The 20,347-nt window shown below is 50.1% G+C and overlaps 5 protein-coding genes across 5 annotated transcripts; 3 read left to right on the top strand and 2 right to left on the bottom strand.

Moving 5' to 3' along the window:
* Positions 1 to 1,159: 1,159 nt before the first annotated feature.
* On the top strand, positions 1,160 to 2,567 carry T310_7941 (uncharacterized protein; the record flags this gene model as incomplete). The annotated part of the gene is made up of 2 exons (XM_013469275.1): positions 1,160 to 1,293; positions 1,391 to 2,567. The coding sequence occupies 2 exons, from the start codon at positions 1,160 to 1,162 to the stop codon at positions 2,565 to 2,567; spliced, it is 1,311 nt and encodes a 436-aa protein (XP_013324729.1).
* Positions 2,568 to 3,354: 787 nt separating this feature from the next.
* T310_7940 (uncharacterized protein) lies at positions 3,355 to 4,271 on the top strand (the record flags this gene model as incomplete). Its single annotated transcript, XM_013469274.1, has 4 exons — positions 3,355 to 3,559; positions 3,668 to 3,801; positions 3,841 to 4,014; positions 4,125 to 4,271. 4 exons carry the CDS (start codon positions 3,355 to 3,357, stop codon positions 4,269 to 4,271), a joined length of 660 nt encoding a protein of 219 aa, XP_013324728.1.
* A 601-nt stretch (positions 4,272 to 4,872) lies between these two features.
* Positions 4,873 to 9,157, bottom strand: T310_7939 (uncharacterized protein; the record flags this gene model as incomplete). The annotated part of the gene is made up of 4 exons (XM_013469273.1): positions 4,873 to 5,763; positions 5,820 to 6,404; positions 6,460 to 7,141; positions 7,221 to 9,157. 4 exons carry the CDS (start codon positions 9,155 to 9,157, stop codon positions 4,873 to 4,875), a joined length of 4,095 nt encoding a protein of 1,364 aa, XP_013324727.1.
* A 929-nt stretch (positions 9,158 to 10,086) lies between these two features.
* T310_7938 (uncharacterized protein) lies at positions 10,087 to 10,645 on the bottom strand (the record flags this gene model as incomplete). The annotated part of the gene is made up of 2 exons (XM_013469272.1): positions 10,087 to 10,116; positions 10,196 to 10,645. 2 exons carry the CDS (start codon positions 10,643 to 10,645, stop codon positions 10,087 to 10,089), a joined length of 480 nt encoding a protein of 159 aa, XP_013324726.1.
* Positions 10,646 to 11,185: 540 nt separating this feature from the next.
* Positions 11,186 to 16,102, top strand: T310_7937 (DNA helicase; the record flags this gene model as incomplete). Its single annotated transcript, XM_013469271.1, has 1 exon — positions 11,186 to 16,102. One exon carries the CDS (start codon positions 11,186 to 11,188, stop codon positions 16,100 to 16,102), a length of 4,917 nt encoding a protein of 1,638 aa, XP_013324725.1.
* Between the last annotated feature and the right edge of the window lie 4,245 nt (positions 16,103 to 20,347).

Genomic DNA, 20,347 nt, shown 5'->3' with positions numbered 1-20,347 from the left:
ACAGAAAGAACAGAAGAAGAAGAAAGAGAACGAAGAGACGAAGAGAACAACAGAAGAAGTCTGTCTTACGGAAGTGATGCCTTGAGGGCAAGATAGGAATCCAACTGTGATTGGTAGGCTTCGACAAAATATCCCTCGGCAATCTTTTCACGCAAGGCAGCAATGTAGCCATCGAGGTCTCTTTTGTAGATCAAGATCGTCGTTAGCCAGTCAAAGATGAAAACGATGAGTATTCAACTTACCTTGCATCTGCTTTAGGTTCGATGGACGGATTCCATCCCGGAGGAGGGGTTTTGTTCGATGAGGACGCCATGGCACGTTGCAAGGAACGATTTGGCCGTGCAGAGAACGATGTAAGTATCAGTGTCATCAAGTACTCTACATAATCTACATCCGTATGTCACTGTAGGTGTAGGTGGCAGCAGGTGTTCTATATATGCTAACCTACATTGGGTTTAGAAGGTTACATCACGTGACATTATTAAAACTCAAACTGGCTAGAGCGCAGGTCGAGGCAGTGAATAATAATGATAATGAACATTTAGCGTGTCATCCACTTGCATCAGTGGGGAGCCGAGGAGCTTGACGTTTCATGGGGCTAATTGCTAAAGCTCATGGTGATTGAGAGCGATGCTGGCTTCAAAAAGAATATTACAATTGATAATCTAAGGAGGACCTTGCCAGAACTGACTATCACGGAGATCAGGAGCAAAATGTTCATAGGCATAATCTATCGCCATGTGCCTAAGGTTCCTGATTCGATGAGCAAAGCTGCCATTCCAGAACACATTATTAACTGTGAAGTCCGTAGGCACTCGATCACTACATGTTTTATTATATGTATAATCAAAAAATAAGCGAAAGTTGAGGATAATCCTCTCATATTCTTTGCGAATGTTGTTGCAAATCACGTGACAGAAAGCACCAACGGGAGTGGTGAGCTGATCAAAATCAAAGCACTATTACCGATCACGTGTGAGGGGATACTCGCACGGACCACTTCTAGGGTTAATTAAGAACATTTTCCTGCCGCTTCCACTAAATTCCTCTTCCTTCTCGCTTCAGCAGCACTGAAGCTGCCATCCTGCACAAAGCAGATGCGCAGCCTCGATGCCTATATTATTACTTTGGCCCTGTGACACTCGGGTCACAATGCATCATGTCTCCTGCTCGAGTCCTTGAGCCCACGGAGCAGGACCAGCAGCTCCAGACGTTGGCTAGAGCCTTGGATGCTCTCCTGCTAACTGCCCAACAGCTGAGCTTGAAAGAACAGGACCTGCAACGGAGGGTCAAGTATGCTCATGATGAGGTATGGTAGTTGTTATCTTGTTTTCCCCCTTGCCTTTCCTTATATCTCAAAAGATGAGAAAAAATATATGATTAGCTCTAGATCGGGAGTCGCAATTGCGGCGGTGACGTATAAGCATGTATTAGCTGATGAGATGTTATCTACTGATTTATACAATCCTTGCACGATGACCCTTGAAAGAAAGCCGGCTAACTCAAAAGTTTGCCAACAGTACGTGAAGTTGGCCAACCGTGTCAACGGTGGTTCCACTTCTGATGAGGATGCTATTTCTCAGAAAATCCTCTATGGTGACTCCGAATCGAGCTCCAGATTGGATTCTTCATTGAATCCCCTCGATGTTGTCAATCAACTTCGAGATTCTGGACATGTCGAAGGCGGAATGCTTGATGCCATAACAGCCGGAGTGAAGTGTGCGAAAACTATAACAGAACTACGGAATGGTAATGGCCTTGATGTCAGATCTAATCCATGTCTTGTCGCAGCGAATGCCAGCAGGTCGTCTGCTCTTGAGCGGGACTTCACTACCAATGGCGTCCGAGGAAGCCTACAGTGTCCTTTCGCCAAAACTGCCGACAAACAAGAGTCCACCAGTGGGACTCGCGATGATCGCAATAACCAGGCAAATAGTACGTGTGAATATGATCCTATCAAGGCTGAGTTCAGCCAAGATCGAGTTTCCAGCACTGGCATCTCAAGTAGATCGTCGGTGGCCCGTTGTCCTATCAGGTATCTTGGCCAGCACTCTCCGGAAGAAGTTGCTCAGTTTTTCGAGAATCACAAACATGAGATTCCTCGAAGTCACGCAGTCTGTATCAAGCGGTATCAGAAAGACGTGAGCACCATGCGACAGATTGATGCCAAATATGGTAATAGCTTGGTCGACATGATTCAAGGCCTTGGCAAGAAACATAAACCTTTCTTGTCGAATCATGTGCCAAACGGTGCGCCTGATACCAGCTCCACATCGGCTGAGCGTGTCGAAAAGTGGGCAGAAGATGTTAGTTCAAAATCCCCGCATCCGGGGTCATTGACCCCCGTCGAAGAGGATACAGCGGAGGAACGGGGCGATCGAACAAGTCGCTTCGAAAGACCACTCCGCGAGATCCGAGTTGGTGAATCCCCAAGTCGGCCTTGGGGTATTCCTGTACCCATCTCCCATCAGCCTCCTCCAAGCGCTGTCAATAGCCCAGTTGCTGCTGTTCCTGGTCACGCGTCCAACGGCTCACCTGAAATAAAGAGCCGATGGAGAGTGATGTAACTTCTGTACCGCCTCAAGGTGCTTCACCTCCTCCAGCGCGGGCGCCTGGGAGGTGTCCGTTTGATCACAAAGCTTCACGGCGACCAGATCAGGGTCCGGATGGAAGTCCGTCGTTTCCCGATTCAGAGCGCAAACAAAGTAATGAGGGTGGCACGTCCAGGAATCCAGATCCTGGAGATCGTCCACCATCCCTTGAAGCACCGAAACCTTCGTCATCTTCTTCTGCGAAGATGGTGTTCAATGGCCCGGTGTTCTTTGGTTATTCGGCTGAGCAGGCTGCCACATTGATGCAGCAGCTAGCAAGCCACGGTGTGGTCAATTGAACCAACCTCATCGAGGATATATATACGTAGGAACTGGAAACCTCTACTACGAGTCTCACGGCCTAGGGGGCTGAGCGCACTTAATGTGTTATGAGAAATGACCTTTTGAATTTTGGCGCTAGTCTATAGTCACGGCTCCATCATGAATTATGAATGTTGTAATCTTGACGCCATACCAAGTAGGCGTTTGACACGACGTTCTATCAATTGATGAATCGTTCCTAAGTTTGATTTACAGATTATTGAGTCTTTTTAAGGCGAACTAGTATGGGCCATTGGCATATTGTCCGCAGTATTAAGCATTTTGGATGGGGATGGACTGAATTTCTCCGATTTAAGCCGCGGAGGGGTAGTCGGACTCCATCCGCCCCGCGGGAAGCTTGGGAGTTACCCGTGTGATAGAAGTTCGAATAAATAATTAACACTGGACTACTTCATTCCCACGGCAATTTACTACTTACTTGATGCTGCGAAGCGGTATCAACTCGTTCCGTCTTCAATCCAGCCGAATCTCTTCCGCTCGTCTCGTCGCATTTCCGTCTTCCTCTGCCCCTCTCGTCGTCGTTCCCCGCTTTTCTTCTTCTTCACCGTCGTCGATAGGATTCAGATCTCCTCCTATTCGCGCCATGGCTGAAATGACTCCTGTCTTTTCCAAGGAGGCTGCTCCTCGTAAGTAATGATCTTCTGTCGTCCGAGACTCATTCCTTTGAGACACCACAATTTGCACCATCCATTTGCCGCCGTAATGGTACATAATATATGTATATATCTGCAGAGATCTTGCTGACAAACATCGTGATGTGACAAAACAGCTGCTGGCCCATACGTACGGTGACACCCATTCCATCCGTCCCTTCTCCTCCTGCTCCTGCTCTCAATTGGTCCCATGCCAATCTGTTCAATCGCCAATCGTCAGTTGGATCGCTCGCTCACAATAATATACATTCCAGAGCCAAGCTATCAAGGCAAATGGCCAGATCTTCGTTTCCGGCCAGATCCCCGCGGACAGCGCAGGTAACCTGATCGAAGGGACTATCGGTGAGAAGACGGCCGCCTGCATCAAGAATGTTGCTGCCGTTCTCGAGGGGGCGGGTTCCAGCCTCTCGAAAGTCGTGAAAGTGACTGTTAGTATATCTATCTATCTATCTATATATATATACCAACTTTTATAAAACTATCCCTCCTGAGAGAGCTACTGAATGGCTGATGACTGATGGGTGTTCGATGAGAGCAGGTCTTTCTCACAGACATGGCCAACTTTGCCGCCATGAACGAGGTGTACGAGAAGTACTTCACGCACAAGCCCGCTCGCAGCTGTGTGGCCGTGTACCAGCTGCCCAAGGGTGTTCCCGTCGAGATCGAGGTTGTTGCTCTGCAGTGATCGATGGATCGGAAAGAGTATAAGTGATTGATATGTATTCTTTTTTACAAAAAAAATTTTCATCTAAATGAGGTATTACAAACATGCACTGGCTATGTGCTTCCATTAAGTTCTAGATTTCCCAAGACGTAAGGACAGAATGTAGTTGTAGCCGAACTGATCGTCTCAACTCGTGGTTGGATTTGATTATTATTATTAATATTATTACTACGCAACTAGTCACTGCTTCTCTGTCTAGATTAACTGAAAGCCGGTGTCACCATGACATAACGAACAACGTCCTTGATTAAGTCGAGGACGAGGACAGCGAAGCCAAACTAGGAAAACCATGATAGTGCACCGAATTGAGTCAATTGAACAAGGATGATAACTGGAATGTCATGGCTCGATTTTCCGAAGACAAAAACATCAATCATGAATCATATCTAAATCAAAAACTCAAGGCAATCATCGTGGGTATAAGGCTAAAAACAAAGACAGGGTCCAAAAGATAAAAACAGAAAGACCGAGAACGGAAAAAGGACAAGGGGAAAAGAAGATGCCAAGTGTCGAGGAATGAAACACCTGGCTAAGTCTCGACAGTCCATGTAGACAACTAATTTCATCTTCTCCCGAGCGTAGCTGTCATCCTCCCTCCCCCACTTGCCATGAGACTCTGTTTCACTATGGCATCTGCGGCCGCAGCTGCAGCCAGTCTTTCTTTCTGTCGACTGCGGTCACGAAGATAGCTGGCAGCCTCTGGCCGCATTCTGAGGATGCGAAGGATCATGTCATCATTGGGCTCTGCTTGCGCTTCACGCCACTTTTCCTCCTTGGCCTTCTTCATTGTGCCCAGATTGCGCGAAAGCATAATGCTTTTGGCACGCCGTGTAGGAACACCCATAATTCCTGAACCGCCAAAAGGGCCCTGCCCTGGTGGAGCCGATTGTCTGTTTTTGTTTGCTTGCTGCCTCATGACCGTGGCAGAGGCCATGCGCTCAGAGGTCCGAATGAGATTCTCTGTAGGTTCGAAATAGAAAAAGTTAAGAGACTGAATATCATGATACTTTGGCGACTTCAAGATGTCCAACGGAACTCCATTTGCCTCGCCCGTCTCTTCATCAACAGCATGGAAAAAATTTAGAAGGAGGACGAGCCAGCGTGAGACAATGTCGACTTCTTGCATAGTGAGAGGCTTCTGATGTGATGGCTTGTCCGACAGAGGAGGAACAAGCAAGCTTTCGATAGTAACTAACACTTCTTTCCACAACCGCGCCATAACCATCTTCATTGCTTCAGACGTAAGAGTCTTGTTCATGATTGCGAAATTGTCATTGAAATATGTGAAGAGTGGACTCAGGGCGTTCTCGATTTCTGCCTGGGTGGGCGCGACGGTTGTGGATTGAGCCCGGTTTCGATTCAGGAAGCTTGAAACGCTAGAAATGCTAATTCCCCGGGACAGCAAGGCCTTCAGAGCACGACGAGAAAGGCAATGGCTGATATATGCAGATAACTGGTCTTCAAGTCAGTAATTTGATCAACGTTCAATGTAGCCAAAGAACGACGAACCTTTTCCGTAATCTTGCGAGTCATCTCCTTCTCAGTTCGCTTCAGGGTCCGAAAAGCTTTACCGAAATAAAATTGTATGTCATCTCGTTCGCCTTCCATGCTCACACGCAGAAGGATTCTCCCTTGCGTATCCAGATCCAGCCAAAATTCCCTCGGCAGAAAGTCTCCAAAATGGGCTGGGTCCAACTTGAGTGACGTTCGGCCTACATAGTCATGATCACCTAAAGCATCCCAATCCCAGACCGTGGCGATGATATTAAGAGGACCCTTGGTTGTGATATCGACACTGTCATCCCACCGAGGATTCAGATTGTTGTATACGACATGAGTCTTCGATATGCGTTTCTGGTACTCGTCTGTCAACACGACATATGGATCGCTGCTGCCATTCATATCGCACGCTTTCAGATCCTCCCCCTCGACAATCTTGATCGTGAACACGTAAGTCGTGGTTTTCCGTGCCTTCTGGGTTGCCGGAGGGCTGTGTTTTGCAATCACGTCCGCACAACCATCCACATTTATTTCACGTTCGAGCTTGTCGAGTTCAGAAAGGGCGTGTTCAATGTCATTTAATTTCACAAGTGACTAAGTTCAAGTCAGATGGGAGTGTTATTAAGGGAGATATTCAGGTCGGACATACCTCTGGAAGGAATTGGAACGGCTCGATCTTTTCCTTGCTGTTCCAGGCATCTCTAGCCATTTGCATAAATTTCTCTTGTCTCGTCTGATACAATGCCGCTTCTTGATCAGGCGAGAGCCGGTCCATCTCTTTGGCAAAAGATTGCTCAAGCAATTCACAATACCTTGCCACACCTCTGCCTATGGACTTGGAGAGAGCAGTCATGAATTTAGCGTATTGCAAATCATCGTCCCACTCCAGCTGCACCAATTGTTCAACAACTTGATTGAATGAACGGAAAATATCAATAACGGACACACTATGCCGTAACTCATCAGCCGGGGGGTCGTTCGGATTTTCACTCCGTACGGTAAATGAATCTTGTCGCACAGCTTGTTCAACCCATTCCAAGACTTTATCGTCCGTGAGCCGGATCCACCGCCAAACAAAGTCCGCAAGTAAATCCTCTATGCGGAATGGAAAGGGTTGTCTGCGATGGGATGTTAGCCACGCTCTAGTCAGAAAGGTCCAATCCATATCATACCCAGGAAGGGCATCTGCATAGAGACGCCTGATTGCCGTAAGTCCTCGGTAAAGATCAAAACCATCCTCTATCGGAATTTCGGTTCCCCTTTCTTGCGCCTGCCGAAGGATTTTGACAACCATATCGTGGGCATCCTCAGCATACATGGGAAGCACGCAGCTGTGCAGAATATTTAATGGATTCACCCTGTTGCCGTTAGCGACAGACATCAAGTAGCGAAGTGAAAGATTTCTCATACCCCATTATTTCGGGATTATTTCTGTAGCGTTTCTGGATCTTTTGCGACAGCTTCATGATCCCCTCGCCGAGTTGGATAACGTGGAATGGTTCCCAGGCTTCCTGCTCAGCCGGCACTTCCTTGTCGAGTAACTGTTGATACGACTCTTTTGCTCTTTCTACAAGTCCCTCATTGACATAGGTCCGAAAGCGATCGTAATCTTCAGCGTTTTCTGTATAGTGGGGATCCTGTCGTATATGATGGTCCAAAATATACATGACTGGGCCAATTGGATGAGGCTTCGAGTCGTAACAGTGCATCATAACATCATACAGCTCTCGTAGGAGAGCATCATGAAGCGCAGATAGCAACTGCTGCATCAGCATTATATCATGGATTGTCCATCGTTTCCTATCGAACATAACAGAGGGTATAAAGCTGCTGCGCTTCTTGCCTTCGTTCATTGGCGCGTCTTTGATAAATGTGAATGCTGCATCGAGAGTGTTCAGATCAATTTCTTGATCTACAAATTTCTCGCGGATGACATCCAAAAACAGAACCGCACGAGAAGACGCCGGAATACGCCAACGGAGAGCAATCTCATTGAGAAGCTCCGTCGACTGTTTCGAGAGTAGTTTCATGGATGGAGCTTCAGAGGTTGCTTCCGTAGCTTCCAGCTTTTGATCCTTGAGATCATAAGTGAGGGCATGAGAAAGTATGGCTCGATAGAAGGATCTAGGATCCGGGGGAATAAACGTGTAGACACTCTCTGACATGTCGACACCATCATTCAGAGACAAAGCGCTTAGGTCCACCGGTTGATCGATGACGTACGACGTGCGGTTGGATCTTTCAGAAGATTGACGCGATAGATCGGCAAAGTTAGCGTCGGCGGCAGAATTGAATTGTGGCAGCGCATCCCCTGGCGTGCTTTTTGCAAGTTCAGGGTTGGCTTGTACAATAGCGAGCATCATCTGTGAAAGATCAGGCCCCTCGCCACGTTTCCAGGATTCATACGCTTCTTCATCTTCGAAATCGTCACTGGACAAGGTCTTCCCAGTTTTCAGGTTCAAGTGTGCCTGGTAGGCTTTCAGGTCTTGAAGAGCCGCCTTTTCTGTCCAGATGGCCTTGTTCTTGTTGATATCAGCTTGTGCTTGAGCTGTGCTTATTCCGAATATTCGGGCCACAACTTGTACGAGTGGCATGTCCTTGACATCATAACTCAATGGGACAACTGTCTCGACCGTCGCTTTTGACAATCCGTTCGTTTCTGCGAGGTCTTGATCGTGAACGAGCAACTTGCTTTCCAAGACCGCCAGCCGACTCATCAACTCAGGCCTCTCTTTCGCCCAGTCATTATCTTTTAGAATGAGCGTAATCAGGCGAACGAAGAGCGCGACATGTCTATCTACCATCAGACTCCAGCTATCGTCACTGGGATCTTTGCCTTTCGATAGCTCTTTGGTGGCGTTCGAGAAGAAAATCAAGACTAGGTCTTCCACCCGCCGATCCTTTTCCATTCGCTTCTTAAATGACTGCTCCTTCAAAGAATTAAGGAAGGCCGCAAACGTCCTAATGACCAAGTGATCCTGGTATTCTTTTCTCTTCTCTTTCCCCATCAGAATACCCGTCAGTCTCTTCTCCAGCTCGGCGATGAACCCATTGGGAAATCGTGTGCTTTTGGAGTCCCTGATCAAGCGGAAATCGCTCATCAGGTCGTGAAAAGACGTTGATGATCGACGGACATGACCCTGTGGTGCCGGTGTAGGCTGTGTGCGGCGGGCTCGAGGCTGGAGCAGGTAGGACAGGTAAGCTACACGAAGCGCATAATTGTAGGCATCGTTCGGAGTGACGAGACGCCTTCGAGAGGCGGAAAGGCTGCGTGAGTGCCGGGCCTCATTTTGAAGGCTGTTGACCCGTCGGTTCACACCACGGGAATGAGCGGATGATGCCGACATGGGGTTCAAGGGTCGTCTGCTTTCTTAATCCAGGACGCAACGGCTTCGAAGTGAGAGAGTAATGCGGAGTGCGGGACCATGGATTGATTCCAAAACTCGCAAACACGACGGAAACAAGACGAGCCACGCGGCGAATTTGTTTTTGTTATAAGAAAGAAGAGTCGTTATGAGAAGAATTCTAGTCCCCAAATTTGCAGATGTGAGGACTGATGGTTGTTTGGAACTGATTGCCACCTTGTAAGAAGAGGGGTGTTTGACGCTCCTGAAACATTGGCCTCTTAATTAGACTGACGTGCTAATGGAGACGCACTAAGCAGCGTCACGAGGCATCACACTGCAAGGGAGTCTCGACGAATCAATAATACCTACTTAGTTTGCTGACATCCTAGCAGCAATTAAGGCTTGACGTAATGCGGTCAATTTGAGGTTTGCAAAATTCGGCGATCTGTTGGCTGCATCCCAGACGCGAAGAGAGTGAGGTCTACGTGTTATCGAGTCAACCAATGATTGGCCATCCGCTTTTAGCAGAATCTACCTAGGTACTCCGTACACGCTACCGACTATCAACCGCCAGCATTGCACACTCTTTAAGAAGATTGAGGATGCGGAGTAAGAGTGGAAGAAAAAGTAGTGGCTGAGCTTCCAGACGGACTACGCGTCATAGTTTAGAAATACAAAGTACCAGCTGCCATTCGGATCCAAAGCCATTATCGATGTGCCCTTGCCATGGAGTTTTTTCCTGTCGCCGCAGTGAAGGATGGACTCGCACAATTAGGCAATTGGACATGGTAGCTTCGCCACTCTGGAATAACAGCTCGACGCAGAGACATTCAAGCATCGGATGTAAAAGAAATTGAGAATCGAACCCTTCATTGACGCCGATGTAGAAAAAGCCACTTTATATACACATTCAATAGACAAGAGTGTCTTCACCAACTTTCCTCGCCAGGTTTGCGTGCCTACGTGATACGTCAGCTTCGTGCACGGGCGGAGAGGGAAATGATTTGAAGAATTTATTTGAACGCAATTGAAACTCACCCGCACAGCATTTGGGCCACCTAGTTCCTTCTCGAGCCCATCTGGGAAGGTCCGGGGAGCACTTGGTTTGTCTGGATAGAGCAAGCTCACCACCCCACAGAGACCCAAGAACGTAGCGACAAAGGTTCCAATTGACAAGAATGCCTTGCCAGGAGTGACATGGGTATACGGTTCCGGACTGAATACACCCAGGATATCGTTGTCTTCATGAACAGGCTCCCCGAAGTTACGTCTTTCCTGCTTATCCCACCAGTCGGCGTTCGGGTCTCGGAATTGACGCTTGATCGCCGGGGGGTTTGGGTAGTTGCCATTCTGCGAGGGTGCAGGCACGGGGTTAGTTAGGTATTCTTGTAACAAACTACCGCCACAAAGATGATACCTGAAGAGGATCGTCGACTTCAGCCTGCGCAAGAGACCGAACTTGAGAAAAGGATGCGCGGGGAAACGCATAGCGAGACGCAGCCTGGGGCAGGCGCCCGGTTAGGATCCGGCGGGACAACATCTGAGAAAGCCTGAGTCAATTCTCATAGAACGAATCAGTCGTCACAATAGGAACTTACCGTTCCACCGAAGTCAATTGGAAAAACGAGGGCTGAGGAAAAGTCTTAAGAAGCTCCTGGCTGGTCTCGTACTGAAGTCGGAAGTTTGGGAATGGCTGAGTGGCTCGGGTCGCCGTAGCTAGCGCGATGCAAGCCTCAGGCTGTCAGGCAAGGGATCTGGGCGCGCTTACATAAGCGGGCTTCTTCCTGTCACGGGAGGAAATTGCGTTGCCCGAAGCAAAAATCAACCTCTTCACGCAATACCGGATCTCAGCACTTTGTCTCGTCGTCAGTCACGCACCAGTGCTGATAACTATGCCAAACTCCTGGTGGTATTTCTGCTCAATCTGACCTATTGATTGATGTGTGAATCACCCGTGATACTTGCGTCTGTGCTGGGAAAGTTGGGGTCAGCTGTAAAGAAGGCCCCTGTCGCCCCTAGTAACAAGACATGCAAAACGGTACTCCGAACGGCACTTCACAACATCATGAACGCGTGACACCTGAACGCGACGACAAACTTCGCGCTTCGTCCCATGCAGAGTCTCTCAGCGATTTCACGAAAGTCGACCAGACACCCGGTGCACAAAACGACGATGGAACTATAAATGGCCACCATGAAGGGCCTCCGCCCAAAAAGCGAAGACTCGCCGAGTCCAGTACTTCCCGACGCTCGACACCTCGGCCAGCCTCGCCGCCGTGGAAGAACCCTGGTGTTGATGGACCGACATCCTTCTACGAAGATGGCCGACGCAAATCAGCGAGGACAAATGGGCTCCCTCTTGAGTTGCAGCGGCCCTCCGAGAAGAGGCAAACGCGAGCAGCTCAGAAGGAGTATATGAGCAAGACCCTTTCCACTCGTCAGGCGCAGCAGGCGTCATCGCCACTTTCGTCTACCCCGTCGCGATCAGAGACAAGTGGAAGGAGGTCTCTTAGTGGCAAAGCTACGACAAATGGCACTGTAACTAATTCTCCAAAAAGAGAGTCTCCGAGAAAATCCAGTTCAAGATTGTCGGCTAGCAGCGTAAACCATGCTACACCGTTAGCTGCGACAAAATCTACCAATACGCGCACGAGGTCGCAAAGTTCGGTCAATCCAACCACACGCTCTCTCACAGCTGGTGCAGCGGTAAATGGTTCCAGCCCAAGGGACGGCCGTCGCAATGCTTCCATGTCGACAAATGCATCGCCCTCCGCTGACCAGGATGTCGATGGATACGAAAATGTCAAAGTCGTCGATGGCGAGGAATGGCAGGATGTATCTGGAGGTCAGAAATTGCCACGGCTACGGTTTAAGCTGAAGAAGCCGTCGATTGGTATTCAGCACCCCGCCCACGTTCTGCCTCCAAGGAAACATGCGTCATTCCGAGAATGGGTTGAAAGCAACGATGCGATAACGGGGGAGTCCGTTTACCTTACACCCGAAGATGCTCGAGAAGAAGCTGCAAGACGACTCAGAGTTCTGGAGGCCGGAAAACCTGGCGGCCTGCTCACTCCGCAGGTCTGTTCTGCTTGTCTTCCAGATCCACAAGATGAGCCGCCACAGCAATATTCTCACCAAGATCACCTTGTCGCCCATGCTCTATATTTCCGTAAGCTTCTGGATCAGGAGCACAAGCGTCATCGCAATATGGCCCGACTGTTCGCTCAGTGGTGTGCCGAGGCGTGGAGAAAGCGGAATAAGCGCCCGGAAGACATCCTTAGAGAACAGCAGGAAGAACTCAAAAACAAGCACCGCCAAGTAGTCAAAGACCTCCAGAAACAGTTCGATCTCGTTCGAGCAGAAGTCGAGAGGATCCGTCTGGCACGCTGGGAAGAGGAACGGAAGGCAGAAGATCAGCAGGCCCTGGATCGTGCAATCAGGCAATCAACAATGCTCTTTGAGAAGAGAAGACAGGAAATTCTTGGCGAAATTGAAAGCGATGCTGACGATTCCAGCGAAGATGTCGAGGAAGACGATGTATCCTCTGTCTCTTCTGATGAAGATGACAGCAACATGTCAACCACTGATACCGAAAGCGAGAGCGATGACGGTGTTGATGACGACGCAGCCTTGACCGTCGAAGAACTCCGCCTGAAGTACGCAAATCTTCCGGAGACTGATTTTGGACAGGATCGTATGTCCGTGACTTCCTCGTCATCCTCCACTCACAGCGCATCGCCACCCGCAGAAAATTTCGCCGAGGATGAGCCCGCGTCACAAAACCCGTCTGCAGGCATGTCCCCCGGGCACGTTGAACTGGATGAAGTTGATCCGATTCTTCTGGACGACAGCGATGAGTCCACAGACATGGATGACGATATGGGCGAAAGCGATGAGGACAGAGACTCCAGTGAAGAGGACACTAGTGAAGGCAGTGACGATGGTCCCGGCCTATTGGGCTTCTACTCTTCGAAGGATGCCCTCCTTGGAACCGTTGATGACGAGGAGGAAGAACCTGAAGACCAAGATGAAGTTTCCCTGGTGCCAACTGGCCCGCCTGAGCAGACCGAGGAAACCGAACATGTCGAACAGACCGATCCTCGTGAAGAAGATGTAGGCGTTGAAAGGCCACCGTCGCGGGCGGGAGATGCGGTAGTGGAGGATACTGCTGAAATCCCACCGGACTCACGACAAAGCAGAGATGAATCTAGTCAAGCGTCACCAGGCACCGTTGCGACAAAGCCCTCCGACCCAGAATCGATCTCCTCGTACGAAGCTCCGGTGGAGAAACCAAGCGAGTCCACAGATCCTCCTGCCCCTGTTGGTCTCAAGACACCCATTCCGCATTTACTTCGCGGGAAGTTACGCGAATACCAACACTATGGTTTGGATTGGTTGGCAGGTCTCTATACTAATCGCATCAATGGTATCCTTGCCGATGAGATGGGTCTGGGAAAGACCATTCAAACAATAGCCCTTCTAGCGCATTTGGCGGTCGAACACGAGGTCTGGGGTCCACATTTAGTGGTCGTGCCTACCAGCGTCATCCTCAACTGGGAAATGGAATTTAAGAAGTGGTGCCCGGGCTTCAAGATAATGACATATTATGGAAATCAGGAAGAGAGGAGACAGAAGCGGAAGGGCTGGACGGACGACAGTAGCTGGGACGTCTTGATCACATCTTATCAGTTAGTGTTGCAGGATCAACAAGTGCTCAAAAGGAGGAACTGGCATTATATGGTCCTCGATGAGGCCCACAACATCAAAAATTTCCGTTCTCAGAGATGGCAGGCTCTCTTGACTTTCAAAACAAGAGCTCGGCTCTTACTCACCGGCACTCCCCTCCAGAACAACTTGACGGAACTATGGTCGCTTCTCTTTTTCCTGATGCCTTCGGACGGCGAGGAGACAGGTGTCGAAGGATTTGCTGACCTCAGGAACTTTTCCGAATGGTTTCGACGGCCGGTGGAGCAGATTTTGGAACAGGGCAGGGAGACGATGGATGAGGAGGCGAAACAAGTTGTCAACAAGCTCCATACAGTTCTGCGGCCATATCTGCTTAGGCGGCTCAAAGCAGATGTTGAGAAGCAGATGCCAGCCAAGTACGAGCATGTTGTCTACTGTAGACTGTCGAAGCGTCAGCGTTACCTCTACGATGGCTTCATGTCGCGAGCACAAACAAAGGAGACGTTGGCCTCTGGGAATTATCTCTCCATCATCAACTGTTTGATGCAGCTCCGCAAAGTCTGCAATCATCCCGATCTGTTCGAAACTCGCCCAATCTCGACGTCGTTCGCCATGCCTCAGTCTGTGGCGACGGAATATGCGGTCAAAGAGCGCCTTGTTCGGCGACGCCTCCTGTACCAGCATCCTTTTGAGAAGCTTGACCTGGACTTCCTCAATCTCGCCCCGGTGTCGAGGGAAGACCTGTCTCGAAGGCTTGTGGAAGACACCAGTCGAATCATGGCCTTTGGACCCTTGAAGACGCTGCGCGAACGTCAGTATAAGCGCACGAATTGGCGGATGGAATTCGACGGTTCAACCGTGCAATCCGCCTTGAACTCCATGGAGAATGCTGCGAGGAAGAAGAGAATGGACGAACTGGAGAGTTGCTTGTACTTTGAGTCAAAACGTCATGGGCGTCGTCCTGTCTATGGTAAAAGTCTGATCGAATTCCTCACTATCGACACCGTGCAGAGTGGATTGTCAAGTCGTCCTTCACGGCAACGGTCTATGGCCGAGTGGTTGTCAAGCCGATCGTCGGTTCTCGCGTCCATGATCCTATCGATAGAAGATAGAGCCCGGCAGATGGAAGGCTACATCCAAAGATTCGCTTGCGTTACTCCAGCGGCAACCGCTGCTGGAATCACCGAGGCCGCACTCACACCTCTTGAGTCACGGTATTTCAGCGAGGAGCAAAGGAACCCTCCATACGAGCCTTTCCACGAAGCCCAAATGCGTTTGTCCATTGCTTTCCCGGATAAAAGACTGTTGCAGTATGACTGCGGTAAACTGCAGAGACTGGACAAACTCCTTCGGGAGCTCCAGGCGGGCGGTCATCGGGCACTGATATTTACTCAAATGACGAAAATGCTCGATATCTTGGAGCAATTTCTGAACATTCACGGACATCGCTATCTCCGGCTTGACGGTACTACCAAGGTTGAACAGCGACAGATGCTCACAGAACGGTTCAACAATGACAACCGCATTCTTGCCTTCATCTTGTCTACTCGATCCGGCGGGCTGGGAATCAATCTGACGGGCGCGGACACGGTCATATTCTACGATCTCGACTGGAACCCGGCGATGGACAAGCAGTGTCAGGACCGATGTCATCGGATCGGCCAGACCCGTGATGTTCACATCTACCGCTTTGTATCGGAGTATACCATCGAGTCCAATATCCTGCGCAAGGCTAACCAGAAGAGGATGCTGGACGACGTTGTCATCCAGGAGGGAGAGTTCACCACGGACTACTTTACCAAGCTGGACGTTCGTGACATGATTGGGGAAGATGTGCTGGCGGGACGAGATGAGGCCAGCAAGGCGATGGATCGAGTGCTTGACAGCCAAGGCAGCGGGGCCGCTCGCGCATTTGAGCAGGTGGAGGATAAAGAAGACATTGATGCGGCCAAGAATGCCCAAAAGGAACTCGAACACGCGGATGATGGCGACTTTGAAGAACGTAGTGTCTCCCGTGGCACACCAGCCCACCTGGGTCCGAACCAGGTCGACACCCCGACAACTGGTCCTGGGGACGATGGCACGCCAGGGCCCATCACGGGTGTGGACGATGACGAACCGCAGCCAGGCCATATCGATGACTATCTCCTACGGTTTATGGAGTGGAATCTGAGGGACGAGCCACTGCAAATTCCGCCCGACAAGAGCAAGAAGAAATCGAAAAGGGGCAAAGAACATCGGATTAAGAGGCGTCGTTAAATAAAAGAGGGTGTCTTGTTAATGGAGATGTGTATTGAGTTTCGATATCCGTTGGTCTGGAGTTTTTCATGTTTGAGTGTTTCTCGGTTGGCGTCAGGTATTACTGCTTTTCTTGTCTTGCTGGAGGACATTGTGGGAGGGGACAGCCAGGACTCAGTAGAGGGCTTTCATAACGATGACGTTTTTGGGGCACTGTTCCTGCTATGTTTTTTTCTCTCTTCTTCTTTCTGATGCTGTCTTATTTTACATTATACTCTTCTCTCCATGTGTAAAATCTTTTTTCCTTTTTAAATTATGTCTCCATCTCTGATCCGAAACTGCCATTGACGACGTATTGGATGATGAAAAGAACAAACTAGGTTCAAAGAGACAAGCATTATGAGATCCATGGTTTAAACCCCTTTCTAGTATGGTATGCTGGTTGACAAAATATGGTATCCTCGTAGTCGTTTCGCACAGTGTAAGGTACTAGTAGATAGCAACCCAAGAACCAACCTCCGACCGAAAGAAGGAAAAAAAAAGAAACCAAAACGACGTTACACCACAGAGAGTAGTATTAGGGTTGTTCAGAATCTGAACCGAGAGACGCATAGGATGCCTAAGACAAGAAGAGTCTGACTGAAGCTGAGATCGATGAACTGCAAGTGATCAGGGTATTTTGGCCCCATTGAGTTGGTACGATAGATGTGGTATACAGAGCGATACCTCATGGCTCCACACTTCACACCAAGTTGCATTGCTTCTTTCTTTTTTTCTTTTCTTTTTTTTTTAAGTCTCTACAGAAACAATGTCTATTATCTACGATAGATCGATCAACTGCATGAACTGTAGTTTGCGGACTTAGATTCGACAGGACAAATCGATTTTGCTACCTTATCACTGGTACCGGCGCCTCCTTTTTTTTCTTTGAGACTATCATCATCACCATCATCGTTAGTGGATTCTACGTCATGCCTAATATAGATAAGATGGATTTAAGTCACAACGAGAATTGGCCAAACAGAGCAGGGCACAGCACCTCCCGTCACGCATTAAAGTTAATGGATTTCACAGAGAGATGAGGGGGAAGATGCGCACGACCCGACAGTGTGGACAAGAGTGTGCTAATCGGACGATCACTGCTGCCTCCCCGGGGATCTCCCCGGAGCTAATTGGAAGGGTCGCATGGAAGCGAGATGTTGGTGTGGGGGGCCAATTCCGACATGGGTAAGAATAAAGAATGCAGATTGACTAATCTCCTCATTCCACACGATTATTACAGAAGGAAAACTTGCCAGCTTGCTCATTTAAATCCAATTGTAATAATGCTTATCATGTAATTGGAATCGTAATGGTAGGATACGTTGGCATCGCGGGTAGCGCTGCGGTGAGTTGATCGATCTGTGGAGTCTCGGGGTCTGGCGCTGGATGGCTGGTGATGGATCATATCACGCAAGACAAGGGTGCGGGGCTACGGGAAGACTATGAGAGCAATAAACGACGATGTGCGAGAGCTGAGCCAGGACGGCGGGAAAGGCGGCACGTCTCCATCCACCCCAACGATCTCTTGACAGGCCTACCAGGCTGCCAGTCGATCCCATGCCCAGAATTATGCGATGGGTGCTCGTGTACTCCGTACCGTGAGTGCAGCGGATACAATGCAAAGATCGAGTCGTGCAGAGCGCACCGGAATCCAGGCATGCCCTAGCGTTGCCAGTCTCAGAGAGGTCGCCGGATATGGCAAGCAGCTAGAGAGCGCTAATGAAAGCTTGCATTGTGCGACAGCGAACGCGGTTCTTCAGTGGACTGCTGCTGTCCTTGTGCGCCGTGCCTGCCTCGTCGACTGTGGAAAAGTCAACCTTAACGCTGCACGGGGAGATAAGGGCGGTGGAGCCAGCAGGCACTATTGGGGGGCGGTGGGCCAATGGCCACGGAGAAACCGGCGGTCACCTGGGCCTTGCCGCTGCCCACCTGACTGCACTCATCCGCCGGGGACCGCGGCATTCCTTCCGTGCGGACAGACGCTGCGCACCTCCGGGCCACAGTGCCTGGAGACAGCACAGAGGAGCCAGGAAACCGCAGTCAGAACGTTGCACCTTGTACGCTTTCGTCGTCGATCTTCGATGCATGGAAAACAAACCTGTCTTCTCTGCAGAATACGCGTGGTCAACCTCTGGCAAGGGAATCCCGCTGGTGACAGTTGGTTCTTGGGCTGGAGCACGGGAAAAACGGCGCACAAGTCCAGTGTACGGCGTACAGAGAGCACAAGCACGCAAGCAGAGCCCGCGTCCTTGTGCTCCCGGCAGGAAGTTCACTTTGGCCCCACCAGACTATTACTAATGCCCTAGTCCTAGTTAGTTAATCAGGCTCGCCAGGCGGCCAGGCCTTGGGCTCACTAATCCACTCGCCGGCGGCTGGCGACTGTGTTCCTGCTGGCAATCTGTCAGAACGGTCGGGACTTCGATCAGACAGAGAATAATGGCATTGCGTTCCAGGAGCGCGTCTGAAGGTTGTTTCAGCACTTGAGTGATTTCCCCAAGTCCAGACCTCCTTTCCTGGTGAGGCTGGCCGCCTGCAACTGGATCCGAATCGAATGGATTGGTACACGACCTAGGCTAGGCTCCCGGCTGTCCATCCTGCCGGATATCCCAACTGGGATCACGAATTACTCTACAGAGTACAGCGTCGTGAGTACCCGGATCAACGCAGCTTGATTGTAGAATCTCCGGGCCAAGTCATGATGCCAATTAACACTCAATGCCCACAGCCTGCCCCCACCGCCAGGGACACATGGCAGCGGATCATGATCGTCCAGCTTAGGACCGTTTTGGGAATGATCGTCGCTGTCCCGTTGACGCGCAGGGACTCAGCACTCCAAGGAGACAGGTGCATGGCTGCATGGTCCGCAAATCGCCCCGAGGCATCTGTCGCATGGCAGCGGTGGGTTTAGCCTTTAGCCACCACAACAGAGTCACAGACAACCACGATTGATCTTTGATGGAGAAAGGATCCATCATGACAGACAACGACTCAAGTCGAGACCCAACGGCAACCACTGCTCCAGGGGTTAATCCGCAACTTAGCATGCGGAGTTGTACAGGATACCACTCGTGGGCTGTTAACTACAGAGTACTCTGGAAGACCCTCCCGTGCTGTATGTACATACGTTGTGTAGTTCCTTGCTTCATCAGGAAGCATAGATTACTCTCTCATTGCTGTAGGAGCGAAGTGACAGAGAAACGAACACTCTGAGGGCGAGATTTACAAAAGCAAGCTCCTGTGTTCTAAAAACGGAAAGGGGTGATTCCGTGCAGTGGGCAACTTTGGCATGACTATTGAACTTCTTTTCTCCCTGCCGTCCGTCAAGAAACATTGGCATCTTCGGCCACCATGCCACGTGCTCCAAGATTTGCCCCGATTTCAAATCGCCAGCCAGATGGTGGTCCATCGAGCGTCGACAGCTGACTCTTCGTCGTGCTGACCTCGGAGCAAGGTGTCCCAGGACAGGTTTAGGCCGCGGATTGCCGGCTGGCTCGCTTGCAGCCTAACCTGAGAGCCAGTGTTGACTTTTGAATCCCAGCGGCAGATTTGCTCATTATTATTATCATTAACTACATTAACTAGGGACAAGTAGCTGTGACCAGTGATCACTGAGGAGGGAATCGACAGGTTACTTAGACTTGGCATGCCACGATGTGGATGGATCCTCTCCTCCTGCCGGTGGTTGACAGCGCTAGTACCAACATGTTGATAACTTGACTCCTGCGAGCAGCCAACCTCATCGAATCAATCGGTCCACGGGAAGGACGGGAAGTCGGGAACAGAGCCAAAAAGCCCATTCTTCTCCTCTGGCAGGGTCATGCTGCCCGGTGGCATTCTTGCAGGTCTCCATGAACCCGTCACCCGGGATTTGGCTCTGCGCCTGACGGGAGGTGAGGCTTCCTAGCCGATAACCTTGTTGCCAAATCCAGCAACACCACTAGCCAGTGACGGGCGCGCCAGGTTGATCCGCCCCGGTCCGCGTTTCTCCGTTATCAAGACGATCGTGCACACCATGAAATAATGGCCACGATACGATAATCCAGGCAATTAAGCAACCGATCGTGATCGGAGATGGGAACGGGGGCCGGTAATTCTCCGTAGCATCGATCCCAGAGTCCGAGACAGGCATGCACAGGGAGGACGGAGGACGGAGTCGAGCTAGCACCCTGACTCCTGTCATGTGCGCATGGGAGCTCCACAGTCTGCAGAAAATGCCGGCTTTCC

This window comes from Rasamsonia emersonii, assembly GCF_000968595.1.
Source record: "Rasamsonia emersonii CBS 393.64 chromosome Unknown ctg1118621760613, whole genome shotgun sequence".
Taxonomy (NCBI): Eukaryota; Fungi; Ascomycota; class Eurotiomycetes; order Eurotiales; family Trichocomaceae; genus Rasamsonia; species Rasamsonia emersonii.
This window is presented reverse-complemented; position numbering and strand designations above follow the sequence as displayed.